The sequence below is a fragment of the Eublepharis macularius genome, chromosome 13, assembly GCF_028583425.1.
Source record: "Eublepharis macularius isolate TG4126 chromosome 13, MPM_Emac_v1.0, whole genome shotgun sequence".
NCBI classification, from domain to species: Eukaryota; Metazoa; Chordata; class Lepidosauria; order Squamata; family Eublepharidae; genus Eublepharis; species Eublepharis macularius.
In genome coordinates this window covers 41,126,780-41,139,695 of record NC_072802.1, presented here as the reverse complement: position 1 = coordinate 41,139,695, position 12,916 = coordinate 41,126,780, and the positions used below count along the sequence as shown (strand labels likewise).

General features: G+C 43.0%; 1 protein-coding gene across 1 annotated transcript in view; it reads left to right on the top strand.

The window, feature by feature from the left end:
* Window positions 1-5,087: 5,087 nt before the first annotated feature.
* ADGRG4 (adhesion G protein-coupled receptor G4) overlaps window positions 5,088-12,916 on the top strand; it is a 36,431-nt gene continuing 28,602 nt past the window's right edge. The window contains exons 1-6 of the mRNA XM_054995833.1: window positions 5,088-5,291; window positions 7,526-7,591; window positions 8,089-8,535; window positions 8,999-9,093; window positions 9,605-9,669; window positions 10,411-10,450. Coding sequence (XP_054851808.1) covers window positions 5,195-5,291; window positions 7,526-7,591; window positions 8,089-8,535; window positions 8,999-9,093; window positions 9,605-9,669; window positions 10,411-10,450 — 810 coding nt within the window. The 5' untranslated portion in view covers window positions 5,088-5,194. The remainder of the gene's footprint in view (window positions 5,292-7,525; window positions 7,592-8,088; window positions 8,536-8,998; window positions 9,094-9,604; window positions 9,670-10,410; window positions 10,451-12,916) is intronic.

The following is a 12,916-nucleotide window of genomic DNA, read 5'->3' as shown; positions in this document are numbered from 1 at the left end:
TATGTACATGGGGAGAAACTACAGTTTGGGGGGGGCGGTGACAGTGGTTGAGAAAACAGCAAAAAGGGAAAGGGTTGAAAACCCATTTCCTGCGTCACTGCCTTAAGGTATATCAGGGCCCTCTACAGCTGTTACTTCCCCTTAAAAGCCTGTTAATGGATCTCCCAATTCTCCAAAGGTTTAGTTTCACTCTTACAGACATAATGGAGTGTCTTTTGCCATTCTGCAAAACACTATGCTGGTTATTATAGAAGGGGGAAGAGAAGTTCCCTTTCTCTGCTTTTCCCACCCTATGCATAATTGTATATACTTCTATCATCATATTCTTTCCCACCTTAACAGTAGAAAAGTGTATTTCCTCTCATCTGTGTGCTTTGTTCACAGTCATGGTAGTCCCTGTTAATGGAGGGTACAATTGCAATTTTCCCTATCTTCAATAAAATTATAATTGGAGAGGAACCTGAACTGACGTCAAGATTAGGAAAACCAATAATGGGACTATGGTGATTAATGATGGTGATGCTAGTCTTTGACATTCAGTGATTTTCACTGATGTCATAAAGGTTGCAACATTTTATACAAAAGCAAACACTTTTACCTATGCTGAGATTTGGGTGAAAAAGCAACAATATTCCCCCATTAACTGCCAACATTGTTCAAGGCACATCTCTAACTGGAGTCATGTACAGCCTGTGGGAGAAGCGTCAGCTGCTTTGGCAAATTCACAATGTGTGCAGTTCCTATTGGAACTGCAAATAATACAATGAGATTTACAGCCCTAGCTACAGATATGGGAGATTTACAATCCGCTGGCCAAGGATATGGCAATGAAGATGGCTTTAAATAACCTGGTTAGGAAAACAGCACATCAAAGACATTTTTAAAAATCTGTTATGGAAAATATTTCTTTCTCACCTTGCAACCAAAGATTGCACCCTCCCCCCCCAAGGCAGGTTACATTATTATTTAAAATAACAATGCTTTAAAACAAGGTTCCTGAACATGGCACCATCCATGATATTATAACATTGAGGAGAGGGAGATGGTTAAACCATAGAGTTTTGGGCAAACTCTAGAGTGCCTGACATCATGACATCACTTCCGGTTTTTGTCAAAAGTAATGGCATGTGCTGGCCCTATGCTGGCACTGGAATCCTATTTTACCCCATTTTTCTCCTGCCGATTTTTAGGGCGACAGCAGGCAAAGGAATGGATTGCTGGGAGGTCACCCACCATAGCAGGAGACCTGGCAACCTTAGCTCCACCTCCTGTAGAAGCCATTTTGGGGTGTGGTGCTGACCATCTCATCTCAAAAATCCAAAGTGTCCACAGGCTTAAAAAGGTTGAGAACCCGCTTTTTAATCTGGACCATTAAAACAATATAATAGGCAGAATATAATGGGTTTTTCTTTTTTTAATAGGAAAAGATCAATGTAAAGGCTGTCAAAAGCCTCATTGAATAGGAAAGTAGTGACTGAAACCACCCCCATCACATATTTATCCAGCCCTTTCTCTGAGGAGCTAAGGACAGCATACATGAGCCGCTCCTCCTCTCTTTGATCCTCACAACAACCCTGTGAGGTAGGTAGGGCTGAGAGTGTGTGATGGGATCAAGGTCATCCAGGGAATTTAGTAGCAATTTGGGGATTTGAACCCAAGTCTCTATAAACCAACACTCTAAGTTCTATACATCACTGTCTCACAAGTGCTGTGATGCCTGGCAAATGTGCCTGGGGAGAATATTCCATAGCCTGGATGCCAATGCTAGGAAGGTAGAAAAAGCTTTGCTTGCACAGTCCTTTCCTTGGCGGGGGGGGAAGGCTGGTCTTCAATTCAGTATTTCCCAATCTATTTTCCATGGAGGAACCCCTACATTAATTTTTCAAAGGCCGAGGAACCCCTACCTATGAAAACATTTGAATGAATGAAATCCTGCCCTCAAGTCATAGTTGACTTATGGCAACCCCTGTTGGGGTTTTCACAGCAAGAGACTAACAGAGGTGGTTTGCCATTGCCTGCCTCTGCAACCCTGGGATGGGAGACCTTCGTAGGAGGTCTCCCATCCAATTACTAACCAAGGCTGGCCCTACTTAGTTTCTGAGATCTGACAAGATCAAGTTCTCCTGGGCTATCCAAATCAGGGCATGAACATTTACAGGTCCAAAAAAGTTGATGGTGGGGAGTGCAATTCAATCAATGCTAGATTATTGTCAATAAATGTTATTTGTAAAGAGCTGCTGTGTGTGTGTGAGAGAGAGAGCTTACATTGTAAGAAAAAAAATGAAACCACGATAACCGTGATATTTTGAGGGATATTTGGACTTTTTTGTGGTATTTCATTTTTAAAATTTGATCCACAATTTCTCTTGGAACCCCTGACAATATCCTGTGGAACTCCTGGGTTCTGTGGAACCTTGATTGGGAAGCACTGCTTTTAATTAACGATAAATGTGCTAGGATGATAGGCAGATAAAATATATGTGACCTAGGCCCTTTTCACACTACTTGCCTGCTCCTGGAACGTTGCGAAATATAGTGCAAAAAATGCGGAAGATAGCATCTTCTCGCAAGAGTTTTGTGCAATTCTCGCAAGAAGACACTATCTTCTGCGTTTTTTGCGCGATGTTTCGCAACGTTCCGGGAACAGGCAAGTAGTGTGAAAAGGGCCCCTGTATGTACTGAGTTCTATCTTGGAACTCACCTCTCTATGTCTGTGATGTGTGAAAGGGAGTCCAGGAGAGAATAGAAAAGGCAGGGAAGTTTCTTGTGGTGTCCAAAGATACCGTGATGAGCACCCATAGGAATGTCTCTCTCTCTCACCCCCCCCCCCCCCGCCCCACTTCAGCCACCTGGTGTCACTACTTAAAAGATGTTAAAGTTAGACTAGATAGGGTCTATCTACATGATACCATCTTCCTGAGTTTCGGCCATGGGTCTGCCCTCAAGTAGAGGCATGCTGGGAGTTTCTGAGTGAAACTTGTTTGCCAGGCAAGTAGCTGTTCAATTTAGATTAGGATTGCAGTGTGCAGCGAGGAGGGGCCTAAGCTTTCCCCTCATTATTTTCCCAACTTGAAACACCATCTGGGACACTTCACAATATATTGATAGCTACTTGTTTGTTTCTCCTCTGAGTGGTACAAATAGTGGTTCCTGAGGGCCTTCAGGTTGGGGAAAACAGTGTAGAGGTGGTAGGAAAGCGTAAGTCTCCTCTCCTTGCGTGCTGCTGAGGTTGCAAATCGCATTATATCCCTGACTACCTGGCAATCAGATTTCACCAGGGATCTCTCACAGCACATTTGCTTGACAAGACTTGGGAGTGAGGTATCAAGTCAGGCGGGAGATCCAGGTTCCAATCCACATTCTCTCATGAAGATTGTTAAGTGATTTTGAGGCCTGTCATTCTCTCTCAGCCTAATCTACCTTACAATGTGGTTGTGAAGATGAAGCAAACAACAGTACATGCCAATTCGAGCTCCTTGGAAGGGATAAAAATGTTAGACACCATGATTATAGTTGGGAGTGAGGATTAAGCCAAAGGAAAGGAGAGTGCTGAGGAAGAGGCTAGGAAAGAGACAGTGGTTACACTAGAGTTTCCCAACCAGGGTTCCGCAGGACCCTCTGCAGGACATTGTCGGGTTCCATGAGAAATTTTTTTTGAAATGCTGTTAAAAATTGAAAACATTGCTCAAAATATTGTCGTTCTTAAGGTTACGTAAACTTTGCAAATGCATTTTCTTGACAGTAGTCTAGCAGTAATTGAATGACACTCCTGCCAGAAAAAGTCTCCTCTATTTTGTGGGCACTTTTGGAAATGTGGGAGTATTGATTAGGTTGCCAGCTCTGGGCTGAGAAATTCCTGGAGATTTGAGGGTGAAGCCTGAGGAGGCCAGGGTTTGGGGAGGGAAGGGACCTCAGCAGGGTATAACTGCATAGAGCCAACCCTCCAAATCAGCCATTTTCTCCAGGGGAACTGATCCCAGTTATCTGAAGATCAATTGTAATTCTGAGAGATCTATAGGACCTACCTGGAGGTTGACAACCATAACTACTGAGGTGAAGCCATCACAAAATGGCTTCCATGGGGGTCTGGGTCCAGTCACAAAATATTAGGAAGTTTCAAGCCCAGACAGCTGTTTTTGAATGGATGCTCCATACAAACAGAACAATGATACCTCCTGGTCTTTTTCTGAAGCACCAAAGAGGCAGAGGAAAGCTGGGATTTGATTCAGAAGGGGAGCTTTGGGAGAGAAGCAGTTGGGCACCAGGAAACATTTGGGTGGCACTGCACTGGGGATCACTGCTCCAAGGTCTCAGGCAAGGATCTTGCTTAGCCCTGCTTCCCCATTCATTAGAGATGTGGGGGATCAAACCTCCTCCATGTAAAACATAGAGCCAAGCTACAAGTGACGCCTGACACAGGTTGGACACTTGTCAGCTTCCCTCAAGTTTTGATGGGAAATGTAGGCATCCTGGTCTTGCAGCTGTAATGGAGAGCCAAGCTGCATCTACTGCATCACTGATCTACTACTCTCCCACAGGTGATGCTGTCTGCTGAATCTAGATATTTGCTATTCACAGGTCTTGCAGCAGCCTGAAAGAAGATTGAAATGACACAAATGACACTCTTTTCTTATCTTTTTCTCTTTTGACACATGTAACAGAAAACAAGTCTCTGAAAGGGGAATATCTGGATTTACCTGGACTAACGCATAAACTTGCCTCCTTGGCCAATCATGAAGTCCCAGAGCTTTGCGTTTTTACTGTGTGCATTGATCTAAATCTGAGCAGGGATGGTCATGTGAGTTGGACAGCATTTTCCTACGATATCAGCAGCTCCTCCACAGATGTCACACAGATTGAGCTGGCCCTGCTTAGCAAATCCAGTAATCTGGTAATGTATCTTTTGGGCACTTCAGTTGAATTTGAAAATAAGTGGAGTTCTGATAAGTTGATTCGACTGTGCTGCATCTGGGACAGCAATAAACACCTGCTTGAACTTTTCCACAATGGGGATAAGATGAAAAGTTTACCTCTGACTACTACCACTCACAAGTGCCTGAAACCTAAGGGGACTTTGGTATTGGGGCATTTGCATAAGAATCTGAATGGTAAGATCAACATAGTCTCAGGCTCAAGCTTAATTGGCACTTTGCACTATTTCCAAATATGGGATCATGTGAGAGACCAAAAGCAGATGACAGACTGCATCCCAGGGAACATTGTCAGCTGGCAAGGCAATTACTGGAACTTCAGCGATGGCATTACGGGTTCCGCCCTTCACCTACCTTGTGGTGAGTAACATGCAAAAGGTAAAGCCAGCACATGTGGCTCCTCTATCATGCGCTATTCTCTGCGGAAGGCATTCCCCATATCACATCTCTTTCCAAATATGAAACAATCAAATTTAAATAGTTTTCATGAATAATAAGCATGTTTTAAATTGTCTATTGGCCTTTAAGAAATGGAGCTAACTGCTCATCAGGGTTTTTTTTCATTTGGAAATTCTCCCTCAGCTTGGTTCTTCCCCAGACTTCCTCAAGGCTTCATTTTCCTTTTGTTGTCCTTCTATGATTTCTTCATAATTTCTCAAATCAAATGGAAGATGATTTGGGAAATCAAAGAAACAGCAAGGAAAATAAGAAAAGACAACAAATAGAATGCAGGGAAATGAGGAAGCTCAGAGGAAAAACCACGGCAGGTCAGTAACCAAACCATGGGAAAACATTTGTGTGATGGTGGGAATTCCATAGCCTGAAGGCAACAGCTAAAAAAGCCCTATCATGAGTACGTGCCGATCTTACATCTTCCTGCCCTACCTACCTTTCTGTTTTTACAACCATGACAAAGAAGTTTTGAAACTCCAGTTGTAGGCAGAATCATAAAATTGATTTGTGAACTTGTCATGTGAGACACCTCTGCCAGAGCATATGAAGTATTTTGCATACACTGTATACTTCCTCCTGTATTTTATGGCTCTTTTTGATGACCCCAAATTTATGAAGTATCTATGGTATATGGCAGTGTTAAATAGATGATACAGAATAAAGATCAGGCAAGAGAAGTAGGAAGAGTTGGATTTATGGGCCTTTTCATGTGGTTGGCTGATGAAGTGCCCATAAAGCACCTTGTTTAACCTTGTACTGAGAGTTTCTGGTGACTGATTCAGGATAGCTTTATTGGGTATATTTTTCAGTTGTTGTAGCAAAGTTGCCCAGTTAGGAAAGTGTGAGACCACATGCCATCAAACACTCTTCAAGCCAGTATATGGGAACAGATAAAACTTAACTTTTATTGAAGCTGATTCATACTCAGTTGCATTCTTGTAGTAGCAGTTTTCACATGTGCCCGTAAGATTGTGCGAAATCCATGGAAAAAAGCATCTTCCTAGCATGATTTCCTGGTACGATCCCCTTTAATGGCGCGATAATGTCAGAAATTGCGCCATTAAATGGGATCGTGCCGGGAAATTGTGCTAGGAAGATGCTTCATTCTGTAAGTTTCACATGATCTTTCGATGGCAAGAACTCCTAAAGATACATTTTTTTCATTAAGATTTTTGTTTTTCCACATAAGTTAGTAAACATAACAACAAACTCCCTTTAACCCTACCACTCACCCTCCCCCCTTCTTCCCCAACAGTAAGAGTTGCATACACTCTCAGGGGGAAAGGGAGAGTGAAAACAAGGAGGAGGTGAGAGGCAGCAATATGGATCCAGCTGAATGTAGTGGAGAAGGTGGGGCATCACTCCTCAAAGAGATGCAGGAAACCTTGCTAGATTAAAGTGAAGTTTTCAGGAGCTTCTTGTATGTGATTTGCTCATTTATACTGAGATCTAATATATCATTGGCCCAATCATCTACAGAGGGAGGAATACAAATGCTTCCAGATAATTTACTTGGCAGTCGGGGCTGTCCTTTAAATCCAGAGTGGTTTATGTTTATGAAATATCCATACAGATAATATATAGTTAAGGTTGCCATCTCTAGGTTGTGCAATTCCTGGAGATTTGGTGGTGGAGAGGGCATGGTTTGGGAACAGGCTGGACCTCAGCAGGTTATAATGCCATAGAGTCCACCTACCAAAGCAGCTATTTTCTCCAGGGGAACTGTTCTTTGTTGTCTAGAGATCAATTGTAATTCAGATTGCCAGGCCCCAGCCTGAGATTAGCTTTTTAGCTGTGAGGCATAATTTGGTAGATAATGTAAGAGTACTCCAACATCTTGCCAGAAATGTGCAATTTTGGGGCACCCCCAGAGCATGTAGACCAAATTGTTTCTAGATGTTTGGCAATGCTAACAGGCATCATTCTCAGCAACACTTGGTGGCTAAATCAAGTAGATACCGATGAACTCATAAAAGAGGTGTTTTTAAAAATATAATAAGCCTTAGACATAAATCCAGGGTAGCAGATTTAATGGATTTAAATCCATTGGCATTTCGCCATTGGAAAGATCATTTCCAAGTTCTGCTGGGAACAGATGGATCTAGATTGTGAGACACATTTTACTTTATCTTTTTCAACAGGTGATTGGGAAGCGACTTCTGCTGTTTCACCAACAAAAACCACAGCACCTGATCCCACAGTTTCAGGTATGCACCTGCTTGAAAATTTAAGAATGCATATGGCTAGCACTGAATCAGCACCTGTAGAAGCAGTGAGGAAACCATATAAGCCCATTCCTGTGTGGAAACACCAAAGTAACCCTTCTGGGAAAAAAAGTTCAGGTGGAAAAAGTGTGGACAGGGTGGGCTACCCCATCCCTGCTTTATATGGAGTTAGCAGGATCGGGGGTGGGTCTTTTGTCCCCAGTTGTGTTGTGATACTAAGCAGTTAAAATCTGCCATCGTGGTATCATACGTACTTGTAGATGACAAAGCTAGGAAACTGAGTTCGTTTCCTAACAGAAGTGTACATTTCCTTCTTTGTTGTATCCCATGCAATCACCATGGCGATCAGAGCTAGTGTAGAGCAGAGGCTGAGGGTAATTATGTCTAACCAGGTGATTGTGAGGATCCATGAGATCTGAAACTGTATAATACTTTTGATGCTGGAAACAAATAACGTACAGAGATTCAATATATTTCAGAATTTTCAGGTCCCACAATAAATGTTACACCTGATGGCACAGTTGTAGCTACTAAGGATCCTACTGAACAAACTATTTTTACTTCACGATCACTTGAGATGACAACTTCAAAATCCCCAGCAACAGAGATTCCTTCAACAGTTTACACTGATGTGGTCACAACAGCACCTTTTCCTGATCAGGCAACAGCAAAGTCCACTTGGAGTGTGCCGACTTCTCAGTATGATAGGACAACATCCCAACACACCCAGACGGCACTCACCTCCAAGCCTAACCAAGACACAACCACTTCCAAACAGGATGTATCTGTACAACAACCTGACACTCCTCAATTTACCATCACAAAGCCATCAGAGGGATCTTCTAAAGTGACAACTACATCTACAGATACCAACACCATACAGTGGCCTTCGGAGCCTTGCCCTACACATGTTATGCCTGTTTCAGGTAGTAAACTGGATTTATATTAAATTTTATGTGGATAAACTTTGATAAAGCTTGTCAAAATTTGCTTATGCTATTGAATACTTTTAAAAAATCCTCAGTATCTGATTGCCATTCTAAAAAGACACCTAAATAGAAGAGAAATTGCAAAGTGGAAGCTGAAAGGTGTTTCCTTATGAGGGAGCAATCATATTTGGAACTAAGAGCCCGAATGTAAGGTCAAAGATCTAAGATCAGTTTCTCCCAATGTGTAATTTAGCCACAAAAAGTGGCCTTTGGAGGGGGCAGTATGGATTACAGGGCCACAGTGCTTGGAGAAAAAGTAGGGGATTATGTTTTCTCCACTTTCCATTCCTTTTCCTCCATTGAAAGTGGGTTCTCTATGCTGCTTTAAGCCATGATCAGGAAAAAAGGACAATTTTCCTATGAAAATATCCCGTTCATAATTTTCTTCTCCTTGGTACAGTAACTTTCTACAACATCCAAATGAACTTTTCAGTGTTCTACAAACCTCTGAAGACGTTTGATTACTATGATGCTAAGAAACTTTCTACAAACTGGGTAAGCTTTAATCTCCTTGCCATCCCAAATTTACTCAAGGGCAAATGTTAGGCTCTTAGGACCATGACACAACTGGAGAGCAACAATTAAAATGTATATAAAAGTGGTTTAAGCAGGGGTTATAGAAAACATTACTGCAGTGGCTGAGCTGTTCCATCTTTTGACACCCCCCAATGTGAAATTCCAAGTTATGCAACTGTACAATGTTACATACTCAAACAATGTAAATTGGTAACAGCTGTTTTCCATATGGAAATTTTCTTATATGGATATATTTCAGTGTAAGAAATCATATACATTGTATGTAAGCATGCCTATCCTTCTGCATTGCCTGATATGAATATATATCCTCAGTTGGCAGGAAGCATACTGGAGTAAAACCTTGTAGCCAGGGTCACTGCCAAACAGATAAAGACACTTTTTATTTTACCATTTTACGGACAACCATCATGGATAAACAGACTCTGGACAATTTTTTGCCTAATTGTTCAAATCTTTATCTCTTTTGCAGTTTCAGAAGATATTCTTTAACTCTGAATTTGTCGTTACAAACCATAACATCAAATCAAACATGCAGTAAGTACCTGGTTGTCTATTGGGGTAGAAAGTATTGGGGGAAAGTAGGTTAAAAATTGTTAAATTCAGAGTTGCAATGGATCTTAATCTATAGAGACCAAGGTGCTAGTTTGATTTTAAGAAAACATTTATTTCTAAAGGAAAAAGGTACACAGGATTTCTACAAAAACAAAGATGCAGAGGAGTTAGCCGTGTTAGTCTGTAGTAGCAAAATCAAAAAGAGTCCAGTAGCACCTTTAAGACTAACCAACTTTACTGGTTCCCTTTTGCTGATTACTGGTTTTCTTTTTATTTTAAATTGTCCCTCAGCCTGTATTGCTCTTATTCTTTGGCTGCTGGCATGCCTGTCCCTGCCCCCAGTTTCTCCCAAGGTATTACCGACTACAGCAAGCAATCCTGTCACCTACTTTCACCATAACCTACCTCCTTGTGAGGATAAACTGGAGGAGGGGAGAGCGATATACGCTTCTTTGGGTTTCTACTGGGGAGAAAAGAGGGCTATAACTGAAACAAATAAATTTAAAATTAAAAAGGCACAATCTTCAATGACCGCCCTGCCACAGTTATGTCCAGGTTCCAGCCTTTGCTAAAGTCAAACCTATTTCACTAAAGGCCTGATCCTGAATAGAAAGGGGGGGTGTTGTTGAAGATCTATGCCTTCCTCCACACCAGAGTTTCCCCATTTCTTCTGTGCTTTTGCTCTTTCTGCTTATAAACATCATATTTCTTCTCTCAATGCAGAATTATCATCCCACAAGGAGCAATACAGACTAGAATAAAGGTACCATATTCTATTATACTGTCATTTGCATTCTTCTCATTTGACATAAAATAATCAATCTAGGCCCCCTCTCCCAATCTTCTTGTGTCGCTTGTATTTTAGAAATTCAGTTTCACAGCTCTTTCCTGCTTGGGCTTTCATCTTGAGGCAGAGAAAATTACCATGGTAGCAGGGGAAAATGTACCATGGTAACTGGTTTGAGGTGGTTAACAGAAAACTTGACTTGCCCTTGCACATTGTGAAAGCATAAAACTGGGCTGATATCAGTGGCATCTAATAATGTTTCCATATGCCTTACTACTAAGGGCTCAGAGCCATTTAGCATGTTTTTAGTTGGTGTGCCATCTTTCCAGGACACACTGCTGTCAATGCTGGGCTCTAGGCAGTCACAGCAGAGCCAGTTTGCAGTCCATCTAGCTTTACTGTCTGGCGTCCCTGAAAAAGGGGTCATTCAGAGACAAAGGCTGCAATCCTAAGAGCACTTTTCTGGGAGTAAGCCCCATTGAATAATATAAAATTTACTTTTGAGTGGATCTGCTTAGAATCACTCCCAAAGGTGTTCACTGCATGGGGCTGAGGCCAAAATATCAGTCCTTTTATAGAAGGGGTGGTACAAAATAGGAAAATAAGGAGATAGCAAGCCTTTTAAATGAAAACACCACATACTTGGCATGAATTAACATTCACTTGCCCTAGTCAGCCACACTGAGGGCCAAGCTACAAGTGATAAATGACACAGTTTGGACACTTGTCAGCTTCCCTCAAGTTTTGATGGGAAATGTAGGCATTAGGGGTGTGCAAGGCTCAGCCTGCTCCCACTTGGGGGGGCCATTTCATGGCCTCCCCAAGTAGGTGCTGTAAGTGGGAGAAGGGCCCCAGAGGGTTGGGGGGCATTTTGCATGCAAAATGCCACCCCTGGCAAGACAAGCCTCCCCCAGCTGTCAGTGGTAGAGATTAGAGCACCTACTTGGGGAGGCCATGAAATGCCCCCCCCAAGTGGGAGCAGGCTGAGCCTTGGTGGGGGGTGGGAGGAAGGGTGGGAGAAGGGCCCCTGAGGGTAAGGGGGCATTTTGCATGCAAAATGCCACCCCTGGCAAAGGAAGCCTGCTTCTTCATTTTTTCCCCATAGGAAATAATGAAGAAGATGAGCAGCAGCATGCTAACAATATGCTGCTCCTTCGCTTTCTTATGGGAGGATAGGGGGACCTGCTTTGGGGGGCCATAACATGGCCCCCCAAAGTCCAATCGGTCTGAAACTTGGGGGGGGGGTTAGAGAGGGGTTAGCGGAAGGTCCCCACCAATTTTGGGCTGATTTGGTGGGAAAATGCCTCCCCCAGACGTCCGGGAAGACGGAGGCATTTTCCCTTTGAAAAGCCGAAAGAAAGCCGAAAGAAGCCGAAACGTTTCGGCTTTTTTTCTTTCGGCTAGCCGAAACGTTTCGGCTTTCTCCGAAACGTTTCGGCTAACCCGAAAGAAGCCGAAACACTTTTGTTTCGGCTTTCTTTCGGCATTCAGGAAGCTGAAACGCACATCCCTAGTAGGCATCCTAGTCTTGCAGCTTGGCTCTCCGACTGCTGTCCAATGGACTTTTCAACTGTCACTTGTCCAACATTCCGCCAAGCTGCCTACATTTCCCATCAAAACTTGAGGGAAGCTGACAAGTGTCCAACCTGCATCATTCGTCACTTGTAGCTTGGCCCTGAGCCATTAAAAAACAAAGATTCATAGGTCCTATGCAGTTACTCCACTCTAAGCCTTTAACTGGACTATCTCTATACAGGATTGTACTGTCCATGGCTCAGCTGAAACAAATTAAATCATTGTCCTAAGTTACTCTAAGTTTTAAAAGCAGCCAGTGAGTCTGAGAACTCTTTACTGGTTCAGTGCAGCCCATTGTGGCAAGTAAGATGCCAATTAACACATTGCCTGGGAAGTTAGAGTGGAAAATCAGTTCAGGGCCATTTCCACACGGCTCCCCACTGCTCGTAACAACCCAGAATATCGTGAAAATAACGTGGAAGATCGCGTTTTCTCGCCCGAGATTTGCACAAAGTGACGTCGCGCAAATCTCGCACAAGAAAATGCGATCTTCCGTGTTTTTTTCCGGGTTGTTGCGAGCAGCGGGGAGCCGTGTGGAAACGGCCCAGTTTTAGACTGGAAATGCCAGTAAAGCTCTATTTTGCCTTGTGACTCTAGTTTGCCCACCCCAAATAGTACTCTGCCCCTTTGTCTCTCCAAAGTACAGCTAAGGGTGGCTCACCCCATGGCCATTTTCACATGGCTTACCAGCCACGGAACATCGCATCGAGTTCTCGCACGAAATCGCGCCAGGAAGACGCTGTTGTTCTGGGAGCTCAGCATGATGTTCCGTAGCCAGTAAGCCATGTGAAAACGACCCATGTCTCCTTCATTTGATATGGGTCTATAACTCTTGGCAGCAGCCACATTTGTGAAATCAAATGTGAG